The sequence below is a fragment of the Urocitellus parryii genome, chromosome 3 (genome assembly GCF_045843805.1).
Source record: "Urocitellus parryii isolate mUroPar1 chromosome 3, mUroPar1.hap1, whole genome shotgun sequence".
NCBI lineage: Eukaryota > Metazoa > Chordata > Mammalia > Rodentia > Sciuridae > Urocitellus > Urocitellus parryii.
In genome coordinates, this window is record NC_135533.1 from 214,601,183 (window position 1) to 214,619,460 (window position 18,278).

Here is an 18,278-nt window from a genome sequence, read left to right on the forward strand (position 1 = left end):
CTCCTCCTCCTCCTCCTCCTCCCCTTCCTCCTCCTCCTCCTCCTCCTCCCCTTCCTCCTCCTCCTCCTCCTCCTCCTCTCCTTCCTCCTCCCCTTCCTCCTCCTCCTCCTCTTCCTTTTTCTTCTCTCCTTTTCATCTTTCCATTTCGGTGCTGGGGATCAGACCCAGAGCCCTGCACAGGCTAAACCTTCTGCCTTTCCTGCCAGAGGCCCCTGGCAGCCTCAGTAACCACCGCCCTTCTCTCGGCTCCAATGATTTCAACTCTTTCAGATTCCACGTTTAAGTGAGGGCATATCGTATTTTTTTGGATTGATTTCACTTAGCATAATGTCCTCCCTGCTCCTCCTTGATGACTTTCATGACAAACCCAAAGTCTGAGCCATGGGATCCTTCAGGGTGGAATCAAAGAGTTTTCTGGATGAGGCTCTTTTGTGTCCGTGATTCTCAGCTTGGCAGCACTTGTGCCTACCAGGAGACATTTGGGGTCGTCACCGGTGGGGAAGACAACTACTAGCATTCAGAGAATAGCGTCCAGGGAGGCTGCCAACCACTCTCCAGGGCACAGGAGATCCCACCACGCAGCTCCAAATGCCAGTAGCTCCAGGGTGAAAACCCCTGTTGGCTCTGGTCCCAGGGTTCCCAGAAGGCACTACCCTCACGTGCCACGATGTACTGTGATTACGCAGCTGATGACTTAACTCCCCCCTTGTCTGCGAGCTCTGCCAACTGAGATCCACTGGATGTGCCACTGTATCATCCGTTTAATGTGTTGTTGCATCATAGCACAAAGCAAATGAGTGTGCAGTGAAAAACAAATGTCTCAGCGCGCACGCGCACACACACACACACACACACACACACACACACATGTCGCAAAATTTGGGAATCTACTGCAGTTCACATTTATTGATTCAACAAACAAGGGGTGCAGAATGGGTTGGGAGGAAGACCAGAGGCAGGAAGAGCCTCTGGGAATGCAGGGCCTCCATGGGAATCTCCAGGGAAGGTATGTGACAGATGGGCAGTCCCCACCTGCACCTGCCCACCACTCCCCACAGTGCCCTTCGCCCTCCCCCATCACAGGGAACTCCCACATCGCCCTGGAGACGTGAACAGGTAGAGGGCTGGATGGGTACAGGTGGACAGGTCAGTAAGGGGCCTCTGTGCCCACCTTTAAAAACCCAGCCCAGGTCTCGTGGCCAGGAAGAAGGAGTCTGGCTGAAATGACCCCTTTCTTAAAACCCTCCCGACACAGGACTTTTTTTTCTTTGTCTGTTCTAGAAGCGAAGCCGTCCACTCCTCTACCAACAGAAGTGCCCACCAGAAGTTCCGGCTCCCAGAACTTCCAGCTCAACTTCACCGTCACCAACCTGCTCTACACCCAGGACATGGCTCAGCCGGGCACGGCCAGACACCAGCGGAACAAAAGAAGCCTGGAGAATGCGGTGAGAGAGCCTTACGTCGTGTCCACTCGGACTGTCCCCAGGCAGAGACGGGCCTGTAGTAGCCAAAGGGGGACTTTTTGTAACAGTTCTCATTCCCGTGGTTCAAACTAAGAAACAGGCACAGAGAGAGGTTCGGTAGCTATCCCAGAATCACACAGCGATGCCGCACCCCCAGAACAGGACATCTTTTTAAATCTGGGTTAGTTTTCATCAAAGAAAAAATAGATGGGAAAGGATGCTCGGAGGCTGTTGATTCTCTTTTACAACTGAGTCTGGGATTCTGACCTAAGAAACATCGCCCTCTCTTGCAGCTCAACCAGCTTTTCCGGAACAGCAGCATCAAGGGTTACTTTTCTGACTGTCAAGTTTTAGCATTCAGGTGAGTTCCAACGAATGACCCTGAGAACTTCTGCTGCACTCAAATAAAAGTGTCCCCTTGACCATAGTCTCTTAGTCCCAGCTGTTACCAAGAGAGCCTTTGGAATATGGAACTGTTACCCCAAAATCCAGCTTCTTCCTAGAGCCATGAGCCCAACTGTCTTGGAAACCCATAGCCCCAGCCGACATGGGGGTGCCTGGCCCAGGGAGCCAGGGAGTCTAGAGTGTAGAATTCTTGCCTCAAGAAATCAGATACTGGGGGCCGGACTCAGTGGTGCACACCTATAATCGGGAAGCTGACGCAGGAGGACCTCAATTTTGAGGCCAGCCTGGGCAACCTAGCAATACTTGACCTCAAAATAAAAAATACAGAGGGCTGAGGATGCCGCTCAGGGGTAGAAATTGCTTGCCGAGCACACGTGAGGCCCTGTGTTCAATCCCCGGGATGGCAAAAAGAACACAAGAACAAGAAGAAGAGAAATCACCTTCTGGAGCAAATTTACTGATGGATCAAAAGTAACAATGTTCAAACTAGTTAGCTTCTATTTGACTTGGAGACTTTTTAATGAGTTGATTGGCAGCCTGTGTTCTCCAAGGATGAGGGAAACTGTTAAAAGAACCACATAAGTCCCAACGCTGCCTTCCTCCATCATATTAAAAGGAAGAGCTTTCCAGATCTCAAGAGTCTTGAGATAGTTCAGGACACTGAGGCAGGAGAATCACGAGTTCAAAGCCAGCTTCAGCAACAGCGAGGCACTGAGCAACTCAGTGAGACCCTGTCTCTAAATAAAGTACAAAATAGGGCTGGGGATGTGGCTCAGGGGTTGAGTGCCCCTGAGTTCAATCCCCAGTACCCCAAAAAATTCTTATCAGAGAAGCAGGACCAAGTGGGTGCTGTAGACCCCGGGAGATTCCTTATCATGGGTCTTGGGTCTTTTTTTTTGGTACAAAGGACTGAACCCAGAGGGACTTAACCACTGAGCCCCATTCCCAGCCCTTTTTATTTTTTACATGTGTTTTATTTTGAGACAGGGTCTCACTGAGTTGCTTAGGGCCTTACTAAGTTGCTGAGGCTGGCTTTGAACCCACGATCCTCCTGCCTCAGCCTCCTGAGCCTCTGGGATTATAAGCCCTGCACAGTGGTGGCTTCTAGATCCTCAGAACACATCCCAGATCCACCAAATCCTCCTGTAAAGTATTCCCCCCATTTTCCTCTTAGGTTTTCTGTTCAACCGTGGGCTGCTGCAGGTAGCTGTGGCATTGAACAATTAATGTCAATTGATGTTTAAATGAATAATAAATAATATTAATAGTGCACATAAAGGGTTTCACAGACAGTCCCCCATGTGTCTATCTCAGATTTTAATCATATCCACTCCCAGCTACCCTCTCTTTCCCTCCTCTCTCTTCCCCCACCCTGTTTCCCTTCCCCATCCATAACAATTCTTTTTCTTTCAGATCATCTTTTTTTTATTTTAAGTTCCCTCATATGAGACACAACATGTGATCCTTGTCTTTCTGGGTCTGGTTTACTTCACCTAACATGATGACCTCCAGCTCCATCCATTTTCCTGCAAATGACATAATTTCATTCTTCTTTATGGCTGAATAGTACTCCATTGTGTATGTACACCACGTTTTCTTCATCTATTGATGGACACCGTGGGCTGGTTCCAAAACTTAGCTACTATGAATAGCCACAGTAAAGATAGGTATGCAGGTGTCTCTTCTGTGTGCTCACTTGATTTTCTTCCGGGGTGCACCCAGGAGTGGGATAGCTGCTCCTGTGGTCATTCTGCTTTTAGTTTTCTGAGGAACCTCCACCGTCGTGCTACACTGATTTACATTCCCACCGACAGTGTCTGTGATCCTTTCTCTCTGCATTCTCCCTGGTGCTTGTTACTGTTTTCTTTTGCTTCGTGTGTTGGGAATAGCCATTCCGACAGGGGCGAGGCGGAGTCTTAAGGTAGTTTTGATTGGCATTTCCGAGCATTTTTTATATACGATTGGCCATTTATAACTCTGCTTTTAAGAAGTGTCTGTTCAGATCTCTTCATTGGCCCCTTTTGGGTTGGATCGCTTATTCTTTGGTGTTCTGTGCCTTGAGCTGACTGTGTATTCTAGATGTGAGTGTTCCTCGGATGAAGAGCCAGCGAGGATTTCCCCATCCTGTAGGCTCTCTTTGTTGATTGTGTCCTTTGCTGGGCAGAAGCCGTTTCATTTGATTGGTCCATTCTTGCTTTTGTTTCCTGTGCGATTAGAGTCCTGTTCAGGAAATGGCTCCCTGCGCCGAGGTCTTTATTTTCCTCTCCTAATTCCACGGTGCCAGGCCTTGCAGTAAGGCCTGGGATTCCTTTTGAGTTGATTTTTGCACAGAACGAGGGCTGAGGATGGAGTTTCCATCTTCCACACGTGGACACCCAGTCTTCCCAGCACTCTTGTTAAAGAGGTTGCTGTTTCTCCAAAGTCTGCTTCTGGTGCCTTTGCTGCTGATTGTTTTTGACAGTGTCCTGGGTTGCCCTTCCCGGCACTGAGCAAGTTCTGAGTCAGATCAAATGAGGCGCTCCCTGAGAACAGGGCTTTTGCAAGGAGATGCCGGACAGGTCAGAGAGTGACAGTCCTGTGGGAGATGGGTGTTTGGGGATCACACTGGGGCGGCTGCTTTTTATAGCTGCCGGGGGTTCTACCGTTGGTTTTCAAAATTACGGAGGATTCTGGGAGAACAGCGTCGGAATCAGGAAGTTGAAACGCCACAAAGCTTGCTCTCTTTACTGAACACTCCTTGGATTATTGCAAGCCTTGGGGGAATTCCTGAATTTCTGAAAAAAATTGATTTTGACAACTGTTTGTAGTGTGCTCACTGTTTGATGGAGTTTTTCCCCCCCCCCCCAAGACCTTACTTCAACATTTCAGAAATGTTTTCCCTGAAGCTATTTATTTTTGCATTAATTAGATTTAATTTAATTACACATTCCATTCCTCGCTCACTCGGCCTAGCCGCGTTTTAAGAGCTCTGTAAGAACACGGGGCTCAGAAGGACTGTCTCGGGTGCAGCCTTCAAAGAATGTTTACATGGAGGCACACAGCTCCCCAGACAGGCTCCCATCAGGAAATCTGAACCAGGGCACAATCCCAGATACCCTTGTCCATCCTTTGTGCCCCTCCAGGTCTGTCCCCCATAGCAACCACACTGGGGTGGACTCCCTGTGTCACTACTCACCATTGACCCGGAGAGTGGACAGAATGGCCATCTATGAGGAATTCCTGCGGCTGACCCAGAATGGCACCCGGCTGCTGAACTTCACCCTGGACAGGAACAGTGTCCTTGTGGATGGTAAGTCTCCCAGGTCCTTGGAGCTGAGACAGGGGCTCCAACCTCCACCCCTGGGGATTCCTTGGAATCTCAAGGCCTTGGGGTGGAACAGCACTGAAGCGTCTCAGATGAGTAAGAGGTGGCGTAGTCCCTCCTGGCTTCACCCACCGTTGAGGGAGAGAGAAAAGACACCCAGAGGGAACAAGGGAGGGTTTCACCCTCTCCCAGAAAGCTCTGTGACCTCAGACTTCAGACAAGACACTTCTCTCTGGACTCCTCCCTATCTCTGCCCTGCAGGCCACTTAGTAAGGTAGTCAGTTCCACGCTGTGTGTGATCCAGTCTCAGAAAACATGATAGGATGGATCCTTTTCTGACCCAGAAGTGCCTCCTACATGGCTAACTCTTGCGCGTACGAATGTACCCATTTGAACAATGGTTGTGTGTGTGGCCGTGAACACCGGCAACGTCAGGATTAGAGCTACTTCACTCGTTCACTCTTGCATTCCAAGAACCCTGTGTTCCTCCTAGCACACAACCAACACTCTACCCAGTTCTGGAAGGATTCGCTAGAGCTGGGGGTGGAGCTTGGGGGAAGAGGGCTGGCCTTGCAGATGCAAGGTCCTGGGTTCCCTCCCAGCGGGGAACAGGGCCATCAACGGGTCCATCAGCTGTCACAGTGGCACTCACCTGTGATCCCAGCAGCTCGGGAGGCTGAGGCAGGAGGATCCTAAGTTCAAACCCAGCCTCAGCCATGGAGAGGCACTAAGCAACTCAGTGAGACCCTGACTCTTTAGAAAATACAAAACAGGGCTGCAGATGTGGCTCAGTGGTGAAGTGCCCCCGAGTTCAATCACCAGTACCCCCCCCAAAAAAAAGTGACGTATACTCACCTGCACTCTCCATTTCCTTCATTTCTAGGATATTCTCCCATCATAAATGATGTTATGACTAGAACTTCTGGTAAGCTTCAAAGTAGCCCCTGCCCAGGCAGGGAGGGGACGTCCTCATGTCAACCCATGGCAAGGACCCCTGAGGCACAGTGGAGAGGCCTCGGGTGTCCTGGCCTCCTGGGGCGGGAGCTGCAGGAGCTTGGAGGGGGATTCAGAGCCATTAGGTGTTGAGCTGCTAAGCTCCACCCCCCCCCAAGTCCATGCCCGTCCTCAGGCCACATGGGGTCAAAGGGAGCCCCAGGAGGTGGCAGGAGTGGCTCACCCCAACACCTGTCTCCCCAGCCCTTCCCTTCTGGGCCATCATCCTCATCTGCCTGGCGGGACTCCTGGGACTCATCGCGTGCCTGATCTGCTGTTACCTGGTGAGCGAGGGAGAGTTGCTTGTCTTCTTATGATTGGGTTGTAAGAATTTGTAACGCGGTCATGCACCACATAATGACGTTTTGGTCCGTGACGGGCTGCATGCATGACCTCGGCCCCAAGAGATCATCTCACCCGGTGATGCCACAGCCACCTTGGCTGGTGCAGTGTACTCTGTGGCATTTGCACAATGACAAAGGTGACTGAGGTGCATTCTTCAGAGGCAGCCCATCCTTAAGTGATGCATGGCTGCTTACTATAAACACAAGGCCTTTGCTGGAGATATGTTTTGCATGTATCTTTCCCTGGTGATTTTGTAGCTTGCCTTTTTTAAATTTAAATTTTAACTGGCAAATAATAAATGAAAACACTTACGGTATATGATGTGATACTTGGATATCCACAATGAAATGGTGAGATCAAGCTCATTAACAGATCCATTGGCACATTTTTTTGTGATGGGAACATTTGAAATCTACTCTTGGCAATTTTGGAATACGCACTGCATTATTATTACCTGTAGTCACCATGTTGCACAATAAGTCAAAACCTAACATTAACCACTGGAGAAATGTACATGGAAGTCACAGCGAGACACCACCAAGCGTGAGAAAGACTAAAATTAAAAAGACTGACGATAGCAACTCTTGGTGAAGACGTGAAGCCACTGGAATCCTTACGCAGAGCCAGTGGAACAGAACTTGATCATGTGTTTGAAAGTCACATGCTTGCCATGTGGTCAACCAGCCAACTCCTAGTAATTTCTCCAAGAGAAAATTTCAAAAACCTATATCCATACACGACTTGTGCACCCAAGGTTCCCAGCAGCTCCACTCATACTAACCTAAAACTGCAAACAACGCCAGTGTCCATCAACAGGCATATTCAGACAGTGGGAGAGTATTCGGCAATAAAAAGGAATCAAGTATGAATACACGCAACATGTATAAATGACAAAGATACGTTGAGTGAAAATAAGCCAAAGGAAAAGGGTACAGATTGTATGATTCCATTTATAAACAAATTCTAGAAAATACAAACTGATCCACAGGGACAAAAATCACACCGGTGGCTGCCTGGGAGTGAAAATGTATTTGCGAGTAGCAGGGGAAGAGGAATTATAAGGGCACGGGAGGATAATTTTGGAGGCGATGTGTGATGTCATATCCAGAACACGGCAAACCCTTCACTCTGGAGGCGTGCAGTTTACCATGTGTTGAATTTTGTCTCAGTGAAGCTGGAGGGGTGTGGGGGCAGGAAAGAGAGAGAGGGGAAGAGGGAGAGAGAAAGTTACCAAGACCAAAAGAGACTGAGAGATAAGTGATTGATAGGTAGTTGATAGACAGATAGATACACGGGTGATCATAGATGGCTGATGATGATAGATGATTGACAGACACACAATTAATAGATGCTGGGTACATAAATGGTTGACAGATTATAGACAACTGATAGGTGACTGATGGATGATAACGATAGATGATGGCTGATAGATTTAGAGATTATTATAAATGACAAATAGATGACTGATGAATGATGATTGCTAGAGAAATCAGAGGATTGATAGATAATATATAGACAGACGCATGTATGGTTGATAGATGAGAGACAATTAATGGATGATGTACAGATGGATGATAGGCAGATAAATAATAGATAATTAATAAAGAAGTCCAGGGGGAGGGAGAGGAAGAAATGGAGATACCAGAGAGGGACATATTTTAAAATTGAGAGTAAAAAGAGAGAGAGAAGGGAAAGAGGGAAAGGGAGGGAGAGGGGACGTGGGAGCCTCAGGTCTGTGTCCTGGGCCATATCCTCACCCTGGGGTCTCCCCGACGTGGGCAGCTGACCATCCATTGATGCCCTCCCCTCACCCTCCCAGGTAACCATGCGCCGGCGGAAGAAGGAGGGGAATTACGAGGTGCATCACCGACCCCTGGGCTACTACGTGCCACACCTGGACCAGAGGAAGCTGCAGTGATTCCACCTGTGAGGGGCTGCTTTTCCAGGGCCAGGGTCCTGAGAAGCCTGGCAGGGGCAGAAATGAACCACACCCGTCAGACACCACCTCTGGTCCCCCCGGAAGGAAATGCAAAGTCTTGCTCCCTGGCTCTACCCCAAAGGCAGCTACCGGCTGTGTCTTCTGGTTTCACACCACGTCACCCCTCGGGGCAAAGCCAGTGTAGAAACTGCCCCCTCATACATCAGTGTGCCCCTTCAGTGGGCACGTTCCCTTCCCAGTGACCCTCTGCAGGCCTGCCCTTGGCTAGGTGCTGGCCACCGTAGCTGAGTCTGCTTCTCCCTCTTGCCCCCCACGGGGGCTCTGGCCACCCCAGCTTCTCTTCCACTTCTTGGTTCTCTAAGCTCCACTGCGGCAGGACTTCTGGGTGAAGCTTCCTTGCCCACCTCATGGGTCCTCCAAAATAGCAAAGAGACCGAAAAGGGATACATGGGTCAGAGGTGACCACACAGCCAGCCTTGGGATCCAAGGGCTGAAATGACCAATTATCCAGGAGGCCTGAGTCCCTGAGTGAGGGCGAGGCTCTCTAAGGACGGTGTCTGTATTGGATATAGAGAACAGTAAAACGTGGGGGGTATATCTAAGCAGATCTGTCCTTTTTATTTTTCCCTATCTTTTTCTGCAGACAAGTGGAACTGAGTGTCCCGGGTGTGAGGCCCGCTGTGCCGTCCTGCCTTGATTTGCTGGAATACCATTGCGTGATCTCCACACCTTTTTCAGCCCAGCACAAGTGATGATACCCAGGGGCTGGGAATTAAAACGACCATCCTGCCCTCGCCTCCGAGCCGTTTTGGAGTGAGCCTCACAGTCTCCATCCTGCGCAGGCTTGCCTCTAAGATGCACCCTCTGAAGATCACAGTAATGACGCTGATGACCGCCACTCATCAACTACTGTCACACCTCCGTCGACCACAGGGACACACGCCAAGAGACCCAAGGTCCTTTGATCTTCTGTGCGCTCTGCAAAAGGGTCATCGCGACTTGGCGAGCTCTGCAGGCACCAGATCCGTCAATGCTGTCCCTCTGCTGTGTCCCTCTTTGAATGTAGCTCCCCCAAAATCTCAATGTTGGAAACTTAATCCCCAAGGCGACAGCATACAGTGAGGGGGACCTAGCAAAGTGTTCTCAGGTCACAAGGGCTACGGCCCCGTGAGTTGGCATAATGCCACTACAGACGAGGGCTGTGGGAGCGGGCGCTCTCTCTTCCCTGCTTTTCTGCCCCGGGAGGACTTAGCATTGGTCTCTTCCACCCTTCCACCGTCCACCATCAAGAACAAAGCTACAAGGCCCTCGGCAGATGCTAGCACCTTGATCTCGGAATTCCCCGCCTCCAAAACTCTGAGAATAAATTTCTGTTCTGTATAAGTTGTGCCATCTGTGAAATTCTGTTATGGCAACACAAAATCAACCAAGCCACCTCCCTTGAGGGTTTTATTTCCATCTTAAGGTCAAAAGGATAGAGGCTCGGAAACATACTATGATTGGACAAAAAGAATCCCTTGTACCTAAGCCCAACTACCTGGGGCAAGGAGATAGAGGACACTTCCAGGCATACAGACCAACCCAGCAGCCTCCCTCAGCCTCCAGTAAGAGAACCAGGGAGAATACACTTTAGGAAGGACAAATGCGAACCCAGAAAACACATTGGAAGGAAGAGAACAGGAGCAATGAGGAAAAGAAGAAGAGCGTATCTGAATTAGTTTTAAAACAAGTCATTAAAATACAACCTAGCCAGGCATGGTGGCACCTGCCTGTAATCCCAGTGACGCAGGAGGCTGAGGCAGGATCACGAGTTCAAAGCCAGTCTCAGCAACTTAGCACCAGTCTAAGCAGCTTAGCAAGATCCTGTCTCAAACAAAAATTTGTAAAGGGCTGGGATGTGGCTCAGTGGTTAAGTGCCCCTGAGTTCAACCCTTGTACCAAAAACCAAACAAAAACACAACCTAACTAAAATTCTAGATGAGTACCAAATGAAATCATAGAGGATTGAAGATAAAATTTCAAATATTTCAGGGATGTTATAAATATGGCATATGGGTTATATTTTTTTTAGCTGTCAATGGACCTTTATTTATATGTGGTGCTAAGAATCAAACCCGTGCCTCACACAGGCTGGGCAAGTGTGAGCCACCACCCCAGCCCATGTTATGTATTTTTAGTGTGTCACTCTCAGAAACTGGCAAATCCATCAAACAAAAGTAATGATAAAGAGGATCTGAATAATACAGCAAGCTTGATGAGGCAAATAAACTCTTGAATTACATAAAGCAGAGATTTATTAGATTAATAATGCTGAAAAGTGTCTCTATGTCATTATTCACCAAAACAGCATGTTGGTTTCCTTTTTTTTTTTTTTTTTTTTTTTTTTTTTGGTGGGGGCACGGGGTACCAGGAATTGAACTTCAGCAGTACTCCACCACTGAGCCACAGCCCTACTTTGTATTTTATGTAGAGACAGAGTCTCTCTGAGTCACTTGGCACCTCCTGCCTCAGCCTCCCAAGTCGCTGAGATTACAGGTGTACGCCACCGGGCCCGGCTGCATGTTGGTTTTCATGGAGTAAAATAAATTTCAAACACACAATGGATCAAGAAAATGAAGGAATGTGTGCTGTTTCATTCTTTGTGCAACACTGGGTTGACAGGCAATCAAAAACAGAAGAGTAACTATAGGCACATACCTTATTTGGGAAAATGGACAAGAAAGTCCTTTTAGGAAATACTATTTTTGAATCAACTATTACCCAAAAACAGTAATTCATTGTGATGAAGTAGGTTTCATCCTGTGACCATGAGGATGACACAAATACTGGTGATTCCAGGACGTTGATAACTCCCCATTGACTTTAAGTAAAATAAGCCCAACGCAAAGGAAAAAAAAAAAAAAAAAACACTGCATCACAGCACATATATGTGGAATCTTTAATCTCTGTGTCTAAAACGCCCAAACATAGAGTAGAATGGAGGTTACTAGCGTCGAGCGTGGGTGGAGAGATGCAGCTTAAAGGGTACAAATAAATCCAGTTATGCAGGACGAATAAGTCCAGAAAATGAGGGTGCACACTGAAGACTATTGTCAATAACATATTGTACAGTGGGAGTTCGCTAAGAAGGTATATTTTATTTACTACCTACAAACAAAAAAAAAATCTGACTATGAATTGATATATTAATTTGCTTGGTGGAAGTAGTCATTTCACCGTATCAAAACACCATGTCATATGCCTTAAATATATAAATACTTTAAAAAGTAAATTACAGCACACCTCTGTAATCCCAGTGGCTCTGGAGGCTGAGGCAAGAGGATCACAAGTTCAAAGCCAGCTTCAGCAATTTAGTGAGGTGAGGCCCTAAGCAACTTAGGGAGAGTTGGTCTCCAAAGAAATATTTAAGAAAGAGGCTGGGGATGTGGTTCAGGGGTAAAAATGACTCTAGGTTCAATACCCAGTACCAAAAAAAAAAAAAAAAAGTACACACACATACAAATAAAGCGTGTAAAGAGTTAATGAAAACAGGAGTCTACATGAAAAAAAATTCCTTTCTCTCCTCACTTGAAACCCAATCTCTCATCTCAAAAAGAAATCACTGTTATGTTTTCTTGTGTTACACAAAGGAGTTTAATAAGGAAAAGCATCGGTGTGTTTTAAGGTGTCAGGAGCTCAATTCAAACTATATATATATATATATATATATATATATATATGTGTGTGTATATACACACATGGTCCCTACAAAGTGATGTGGATAAAGGGCCACGCCCTGTTTCATCAGCAGTGTCTTCTCCTGCATTCACGAGGACGCCCGTCTGGGCCCCCGAGCTTTCTCTGCCTCACTGGCCAGTCTGTCTGCGATCATGGCTATTGCCAGTCTCTCTCTAGCCGTCTTCACCTTCCTTTCCTGTTTCCTAATATCTTCCTCAGTCACCAGGAACTGTTTGCAGAGGAGCTGGGGGCTGCCCAGACTGGCTCCGGGAATCGACTCCACAAAGTGTGAAGAAGGGGCAAGGGCAGGCCCGGAGCTGGGGTGCAGACCACCGGCCAGAGCCCCCTGTAGGGGTGCACCTATGCAAGCAGGTGCAAGTTTTTGCAAAGTTTTAGTGAGATCTAAAGTGCTGAAGAGCTCCCCGACACTGCTGTACGCCTGGAGTCCTTGCAGCCTCCTCTGCCAACAGACCTGCTGGGGCTTGTCCAAGTTCTCCTCCCATTGATGGAATCTAACCTCATTGCCTGGGTGCGATCTGATTCTCGTCACTGGTCTCTTGAACGTGTAACTGGACATCCTCAAGGGGATGGAGATGCTGAAACCAGGCTTGGGTTTGGACTGGTTCACACAGTCACGCTGCTTCCTCTGTGAAGTCTTGACCATTTTACTTCTTTTCCTCTTACCCTGTAAACATAAATCGTGAGACTGGATCAAAATGATCAGCCGAGTCTGTCTTCTTTTACTATCCCTATGACAGTTATCTCGGCTCTTTGGAACTCCCATCCCACCTCTTCCTCTGGGGTGAGTCTGACCTGCATCCTGGGACACCATCAAGCAGATTGGAGTTAAACACAGAAAGTCCCAAGTCAAAACTCTCTGCCATCTTGCAAAACCCGCTCCTGCTTGAGAATCCTTTAAGTCTTCTGTTGTCCATGTCAGTCTCAATTCCATGAAACTCAATTCTTCCTCTCATAACACAGGGTGCCCAGTCTTTTCCTCAATCCCAAATTCTGCTGTTCTTCTGTGTTGGCCATTCATCTGGCTAAACCAGTGACCACTGGCTGTCCTACCTCCTGTACCACCCAAGTCTACAGTGAAATTATCAACTATTCCACCCTTAGAGACTCACTCCTAAATAATTTAGAAAAACTATTTGCTCACCCCAAGTTTCTGATTTCTAGCTTTTTCATTCAAATGTCCACACAATAGATAAGAATCACTCAAAAAATAAAACTTACTCCAGATTACATCTTCACCTCTCTCCCTCTCTCCCTCCCTCACCCCCCCTTTTGGATTCGATATATGCAGATAGTACATTATGTGTGCAGCAAAGGGGATTATTTGATACAAGAATTCATTATATAATGATCAAACAGGATAATTAGCATGTCCTCCTCCTACAACTGTTATCCTTTCTTTGTATTAGGAAACTTCAAACTTGTCTCTTCTGGTTCTTTATAAAATATGTAATAAATTATTAAGAGCTATCATCACCCTGGTGTGCTACGGAACATTAGAACTTATTCTTTCTGCATCTTTTGGTACCTATTACCCACTTCCCTTCCCCTTACTCCTTTCCATCTTGGTCTCCGTGGTCTGTGATCTCCACAATTCCCTGGGAATAATTCAGAATTCCTTACCATCCATCTTACCTGCCTTGCAAAATTTCAGACCTAGAGGACTGTAATTATCTTCACGCCACAGCTACCACTGATCTTAGGATAACTGCTGAAGAAAAAGCACACAACATGATATTTTGGTAGCACTATGAGTACAAAATATTCAGCGTCAACTGGAAAGAATACATAATGCTGGGGGGTTTTCTTTTCTTTCTATACGTTGGCATATTAACTCTTTTGAGTTTCCAAAAATCCTGTTATAAAATTTCCCCACTTTTTTTTTAAACATACACTCAAGCGCCCTTAAAACTTCTCTGATATCTCACAGGAAAATTGTAAAATATCAGATTGACATTTTAGGGGTCTAGTAGCCAAATCTGCAAATATCTCTGATTAGGTTCTATTGTTTCTACATTTTCTCTGATTATAAAGATATTTCCTTTATCCTCTGGTAGAGACCTGAGCCCCCTTCCTAGGAACCTGATGTCCTGCAATATTCCAACGTAGCCCTGGGTCCTCAACTTCTCTTTCTCTGGTGACTCCTGCCTTCAGCATTTAAATATGTCTAAATTCCTCTGAACCACACAAAAACCCCATGGCCAGCCCTCCCGGCATCTCTTGAACCACTTTCTGCCCCTTGCCCTTGGCATGACACACTGAGAAAAGATCAGCTCCTTATTCCCTTTCTCCAACCTCCTACCTCCCTCCTCGGCCGCTCCCAACTTCTACCCACCTTCATCATTCCATGGCTGCTCCCCTTGATAAGGTCACAATGACCCTTTGTCATTAGATCCAAAAGGAACTTTTCATTATTCACCTGACACAGTCTTTAGGTGGAAAACTTCTACCTATGATTGGAACAACTTGACTATGTGGATCTTGTTTTATAATTGTGAATCTTATAAAAATCTAAACACAGAACAGGTTCATCGGATCGAATTAAGCTGACAAATCAAAATTGCTATAAGCAGAACATATAAACTAGATTTCTGTGGCAGTTCCCCAACTTCACCAGACCATGATAGGACACCCCCAAAAAACCTTTCCTGGTATCAGTCCTCTGGCATAACAACCTTCCCCATCCAACAGCTCCAAACTGTTGTCCCAAACTTTCGCCTGCCACTCATGTCTCTCCCAGAGAGGCGCACGCAGGGGTCCGACATCAGTGTGGACCTCCAGGATCTGAATCTGGACCTTTATCTAGCTCTTTCCTTGGACCTCTGCCTCCCTCTCTGAGTCCAGGGCTCCAGGCTTAGACTGGAAACCACCCCAAGCCTCCTGCCAGGACCTGAAGATGTCTCAGAGCTGGTTGACCTCAGGCACCGTCACTCCGTACCTAGATTGACCAATTTCCTAGTGTGCGCACGCTGTATGCATTAGTCCTTTTTCTGTTGCTAAACAGCTCAAGGCCACAGACTGGATATGTTTCAAAGAAGAGGGGTTTGTTTGGGCTCAGGACTCTGGAGGAACCAAATCGAGGGCTGGATCTCGTGATGGCCTTCTTGCTCTCAGGGTTCTGAGGCAGCACAGGCCACCAACTGGTGAGAGACAGGGAGTGTGCACCTGTCTGTGCCTCCTGCTCTCTCCCCCCTTCCGATAGAGCCATCAGAATTCAGCCACGGGGTCTGTACCCTGATGACCTTATCTAATCTCAATCCTCCCCTAATGGTCCCATCTCTGAACACCATAGTCAGCCTAAGTTTCCATCCTCTTTGTAGCTCACAATGGGGGACAAAACTCCAACAGGAGTTCCAGAGGGGACAAAGCACATTCAAGCCATGACACTCTATTACCAAGAAACATGCTCTGTTCATAAACTATGGGCACCTGCTCCTTCTTGGGTGTGTCCCATAGTCATCCATCGCTTTGGGAAATCCATGATGCTGCAAATGCTCCGAGAAAGGGAAGGACTGCCTGGAGCCCAAACAAAACGTTCTTATAACTCCATGGCTCACGCTCCTCAGACCGCCTCATCCCCACTCAACTGAACCTAGCCACACTTGGAAAACGCGCTGTCAGGTGCAGGTAAGAGTTCTCTCCCAGCACTGGGTCACCTGGAAACTCATCAGAAACACCTATAACATCTATTCCACCTTATTTCAGGACTATCCCTCCCACCCCAATTTCTGTACATTCCCTGTGGCTTAACATACCAGGTATGTAACATAGATTTGATCTCACCGCCCCAAGACGGTTCTCGATTTCTACAGAAGGACTCTTTTTTTCTCCAAACTATATAATCTCTTGATAATACTCAGGTGCCCTGCACTCTCAACACCAAGCCCTTTATTTAAAAAAAAATAATGGAGTTCCCGAATGACATACAAGTGACTGGTATTTTTGGTCTTCCCAGAGGTTCACATTGAGGTGCTGTTCCCCTATTGGATTCTGAGACTTGACATATTCATCTAGTCTTTCTTTCATTAATGTGTTTTTATTCTTTTGTTTCTTCTTCAGACACCTGTTCAGTTTCACACGCCTGACAGTTTTCTAGGCAAACTTGGAGACACACAGCAGAGTCCCCAGTTCCTGTGTAGGGAAGCAGCAGGAAATGGATATGGTGGTTTCATACGTAAGTCGTCTTTGGAGAAAATACAATGCTGGGGTGGAAAATGCAGATGAGTGGGGCCAGTGGGTGGGTGGGAGGCACTGCCTTATTTTGAAGGACCAGAAAAAAGTGCACAGGGTTCTTTGTGATAGGAGGCCTAAAATAAGGATACAATTAAATAGTTGTAGTAATATAAATGTTGTATATGCATCTAATAAAAATGATACGAGGCTACAAAGATCAGAGTGTGTATGGGGTGGATAAATCTGTTTTAATGGTGGTTACATAGTAACTGTTGTGGACTGTTTATGCCCTTCTAGCATTCATATGCTGAAATCCTGACCCCCTGCCATGTTTTGGCATTCGGAGGTGAGGCCTTTAGGGGGTGCAGCAATTGGGTCATGAGGAGGGAAGCTTCATGAAGGGGGCATAAATGTGACTCCGACTAGTCTTTTGTCTGAACATTTAGCCTGAACATAAGGCCTTGGCGGCTGCACCCAAAAACAACTGTTTTGAGATAAGTATGATGTCAGGCATGGACTCACACGAACAGCCACGTGTGGTCAGCTTTGGCCTGAGCCCAGCGTGTGGAGCACTTTGACCAAAGCCATCCGCACCTCCATGTTGCCCCTCTGAGGGCTGTGGTGAGCACCAGGCACCATGTACCTGAACACCTCAGATCCACAGAAGAGTCCCATGACCGTGATGTGTGAGGAGCAGGTGGCCAAGGCCTTGCTTCAGGGCCTCCTCTGAGTGCAGGAGCAGAACAGCCATAGGGGGCGGCAATGAGGGCCAGCGGCAGCACCAGGATCAGCACTCCCGAGGTGGACAGCGCCCGCTCATAGGCCGAGGTGTCCACACAGGAGAGCTTCAGCAGGGCTGGCACCTCGCAGAAGAAGTGGTCCACGGTGTGGGAGCCACAGTAGGGGAAGTGCAGGGTGATGGAGGTCTGCATGCAAGCATTGGGCACACCATGAGCAGGCACACCTGGCATCTCATGAGCACAGGGTACTGCAGGGGGTGGCACACAGCAATGGACCGGTCGTATGACATGAGGGCCAGCAGGACGCCCTTGGCCACACACATCAGTGTCAGGAAGACCAATTTAAGCTGTACAATCTCCAAAGGAGATGGAACCTCCGTGCAGAAGTGTGATGCCATCTCAGAGATGGTGGCCAGAAGGAAGTGAGTGTCAAAGGGGGAAGTAAGTTGAGCACAAAGTACTAGGGGTCTGATCAGGAAAAAATGGGATGCTGTTTTCCAGAAATCCTTAAAGAGACAACCACCACCAGAATAGAAGGCACAGATACAGCCCAGAGAGACTGAAAAGGCCAAAAGTGTGATTTCTAAGGCCAGTGAATGATTTACAGCCCCCATGCTTTATTCAACATACTTTAATTGCAGGACAAAGAAAAACCTTCAGCAAGAAACCTTAGAGGCAATGGCAAAGATGTCTAATCTCATGCCAACCACCATTAATCAATAGTGGCTTCCTGTGAGTGCTCTCTTGAGAAGCATTATGATATGCAACTTAAATCAGAAGGAAAATATGCCATAACCATTTATCTTCTTGCCGAAGCATCATATGAACTTATGCTATAAGGTCCTTTGTTGATTCTGCTGGCTCACAACCAGGAGCTGTCCACTATGAAAGTTAGCAGCCTCTTGCCCTTGCAGCTACTAAGGCTTCCCAGCTCCATTCCCCAAAGCCACCACACTCCAATCACCCTGGGGTCCCCAGAATCAGGGTAAACATTGTACTAAAGAGGTGTTTAGAATGCAGTCAGTAGTTTGTTCAGGGCAAGGGAGAGGCCTCACTGTGAGAAACTACAATTGGAGTCTTTGGGCTTAGAAAAGAGAACACGTCGTCAATGGTAAGATCACTCAAGACTACACTCCTCATTTTTTCCTTTGCATTTATCAATATCTAACACATCATGTGTT

The 18,278-nt window shown here is 47.4% G+C and overlaps 2 protein-coding genes and 1 pseudogene across 2 annotated transcripts in view; 1 reads left to right on the top strand and 2 right to left on the bottom strand.

Moving 5' to 3' along the window:
• The window catches only part of Muc16 (mucin 16, cell surface associated), a 93,976-nt gene extending 85,548 nt beyond the window's left edge, over positions 1-8,428 (top strand). The window contains exons 96-102 of the mRNA XM_077796586.1: positions 1,059-1,116; positions 1,256-1,445; positions 1,757-1,824; positions 4,991-5,157; positions 6,056-6,097; positions 6,370-6,449; positions 8,330-8,428. Coding sequence (XP_077652712.1) covers positions 1,059-1,116; positions 1,256-1,445; positions 1,757-1,824; positions 4,991-5,157; positions 6,056-6,097; positions 6,370-6,449; positions 8,330-8,428 — 704 coding nt within the window. The remainder of the gene's footprint in view (positions 1-1,058; positions 1,117-1,255; positions 1,446-1,756; positions 1,825-4,990; positions 5,158-6,055; positions 6,098-6,369; positions 6,450-8,329) is intronic.
• A 3,826-nt stretch (positions 8,429-12,254) lies between these two features.
• On the bottom strand, positions 12,255-12,830 carry Mbd3l1 (methyl-CpG binding domain protein 3 like 1). Its single transcript, XM_026411857.1, has one exon. The coding sequence runs from the start codon at positions 12,828-12,830 to the stop codon at positions 12,255-12,257; it is 576 nt and encodes a 191-aa protein (XP_026267642.1).
• Positions 12,831-16,897: 4,067 nt separating this feature from the next.
• Positions 16,898-17,495, bottom strand: LOC113198973 (olfactory receptor 2Z1-like; annotated as a pseudogene).
• Between the last annotated feature and the right edge of the window lie 783 nt (positions 17,496-18,278).

What these genes read in the sequence shown, in the direction of transcription:
- Mbd3l1 (XM_026411857.1), bottom strand. Translation starts at nt 12,830, where the DNA reads ATGGTCAAGACTTCACAGAGGAAGCAGCGTGACTGTGTGAACCAGTCC.